Below are 2912 nucleotides of genomic sequence, written 5' to 3'. Positions count from 1 at the left end.
GGACTGGCCGTACTGAGTGAGTTAAACACGCATACACTGAGTGAACAGGAAGTGAGAGTGATGAACAAGAGAAGAGTGCAAAGAGAAAGTGGTATATGTACAGCACGTCATCGACGTGCTCATAATTATCTGGCATCACAAGCGTCATCGTGAAGTGTTATTCATTTGCATCATTGTCACCGTCACCACCACCGCCACCATTAGCTGTTAACATCTCCACAACCACCATTATCAGCGTCATTACCACCACTATCATCACCACCATCACCATTAACAACACCATTACCACCACTATCATTATCATCATCAACATCATTACGTAACACCACTGTCATCACCATCACCACCACCACCGCCACCATTAGCTGTTAACATCTCCACAACCACCATTATCAGCGTCATTACCATCACCATTAACAACATCATTATCATCATCATCATCATCATCAACATCATTACGTAACACCACTGTCATCACCATCACCATCATCACCACCACCACCATTGCACCACCATCTTCGTCATCATCAACAGCATCACCACCAACCTCCATGAGAAATATTCACCAAATTCACCCCCACCATCACCCCACCCATCCCCACCCCCCACACTCCCAATATCATCACCACAACCATCACCATCATATCACCGCCATCACCACCACCACCATCATCACCAAAACCATCACCATCATATCACCGCCATCACCACCACTACCATCAACACCCAAAGTTTCAGTTTCTCAAGGAGGCGTCACTGCGCTCAGACAAGTCCATATACGCTACACCACATCTGCTAGGAAGATGCCTGACCAGCAGCGTAACCCAACAAGCTTAGTTATCAGACCTTGAGTGCATGCTTATTTAATAATAATAATAATAATAATGGTGTTTATATAGCGCTGGATCTTGTGCAGAGACAAATCAAAGCGCTTTCGCACCAGTCATTCACACGCATGCATAACTCAAATACTGTAGAAACTAAAGACAAGGAAGAGGCAGGGAAGGGAGGATTTTTTTTCTGAGGTCGAGTCGGGCAGCAGAGTTTTGCATACGCTGAAGGGACTGAATTTGTGTACTTATCAGAGCGGATTTCTTCTGCAGGATTTGACCAGAGGACAACACTCGGTTCTTTTTCAGTGCGCCAAGTGTGACACACGGGACCTCGATTGGTCGTCTAATCCAAATGACTAGACGCTCAGTTTGAATTTTTTTTTCCCCAGTCAAACTTGGGAGAAAGGGCGAGAGCGGGATTCGAACCCACACCCTCACGGACTCTCTACATTGGCAGCTGAGCGTCTTAACCGTTCTGCCACCTTCCTCTCCTCACCGTCACTTCCACTATCACCATCCCACCACCACCACCATCATCATCATCATCATCATCGTCGTCGTCGTCGTCGTCGTCGTCGTCATCATCATCATCATCACTTTCCCCATTTTGTCACCTCCTCCCTCACTGACTCACTGACTCACCTCCTCCCTCACTGACTCACTCACCTACTCCTTCACTCACTGACTCACCTCCTCCCTCACTGACTCACTCACTGACTCACCTCCTCCCTCACTGACTCACCTCCTCCCTCACTCACTGACTCACCTCCTCCCTCACTGACTCACTGACTGCACTCACTGACTCACTCACTGACTCACACTCTCTCCCTCACTGACTCACCTCCCTCACTCACTGACTCACCTCCTCCCTCACTGATTCACTGACTCACTCACTGACTCACCTCTTCCCTCACTGACTTACTCACTCACTCACTCACTGACTCACCTCCTCCCTCACTCACTGACTCACTCACTCACTGACTCACCTCCTCCCTCACTGACTCACTGACTGATTCACTGACTCACTCACTGACTCACCTCTTCCCTCACTGACTTACTCACTCACTGACTCACCTCCTCCCTCACTGACTCACTGACTGATTCACTGACTCACTCACTGACTCACCTCTTCCCTCACTGACTTACTCACTCACTCACTAACTCACCTCCTCCCTCACTCACTCACTGACTCACCTCTTCCCTCACTGACTTACTCACTCACTCAGTCACTGACTCACCTTCTCCCTCACTGACTCACTCACCTCCTCCCTCACTGACTCACTCACTGAATCACTCACCTCCCTCACTCACTCACTCACTGACTCACTCACTGACTTACTGACTGCCTCCCTCACTGCCTCCCTCACTGACTCACTGACCTGCATAGTTGTCAAAGACGGAGGGCACGTGCTGGGTGGGGTACCTGTTGGTGGCGTAGCCCATCAGCATGCTGGTCTTGCCCACCGCGTCGTCCCCGACCACCACGCAGCGCACCTCGCTCTCCATGGCTCCCCCCGCCACCATCCTCATCCTGCCGCCACCCACCGCCCCAGTCCTCCTCCTCCAAGCCAGTCCCCTTGAGAATCTCCTCCTCCTCCTCCTCCTCCTCCTCCTCCTTGTCCTCTGTTCCTCCTTCTCCTCTACTCCTCCAAGCCGGGTATGTCAAGCGATTGATGTCTGGTGGCAGAACGTTTGAATCCTTCCGTTCCTGTCCTCCTCCTCCAAGCCAGTCCCCTTGAGAATCTCCTCCTCCTCCTCCTCCTTGTCCTCTATTCCTCCTTCTCCTCCTCTACTCCCCCAAGCCGGGGGGTCTGTCAAGTGATAGGTGTTAGAATGTTTATCCTTCCGCCTCAGTCCTCCAAGACAGTCCCTTGAGAACCTCCTCCTCCTCCTCCTTGTCCTCTATTCTTCCTTCTCCTCCTCTACTCCCCCAAGTGTTAGGTGTTAGAATGTTTATTCTTCCGCCTCAGTCTTTCATGCCAGGTCCTTGAGAACCCCCTCCTCCTTCTCCTTTTTCTCCTCCTCTACTCTTCCTCTGCTCCTCCTCCTCCTAGCCGGGTGCTCCTCCAAGCGATGGAT

The 2912-nt window shown here is 51.0% G+C and overlaps 1 protein-coding gene across 1 annotated transcript in view; it reads right to left on the bottom strand.

Moving 5' to 3' along the window:
• LOC143280778 (cdc42 homolog) overlaps positions 1–2458 on the bottom strand; it is a 91672-nt gene extending 89214 nt beyond the window's left edge. Inside the window, exon 1 of the mRNA XM_076585453.1 lies at positions 2213–2458. Within this exon, the coding sequence (XP_076441568.1) occupies positions 2213–2363 (151 nt within the window). The 5' untranslated portion in view covers positions 2364–2458. The remainder of the gene's footprint in view (positions 1–2212) is intronic.
• Positions 2459–2912: the final 454 nt, after the last annotated feature.

This window comes from Babylonia areolata, chromosome 4 (genome assembly GCF_041734735.1).
Source record: "Babylonia areolata isolate BAREFJ2019XMU chromosome 4, ASM4173473v1, whole genome shotgun sequence".
Classification (NCBI taxonomy): Eukaryota; Metazoa; Mollusca; class Gastropoda; order Neogastropoda; family Buccinidae; genus Babylonia; species Babylonia areolata.
This window is presented reverse-complemented; position numbering and strand designations above follow the sequence as displayed.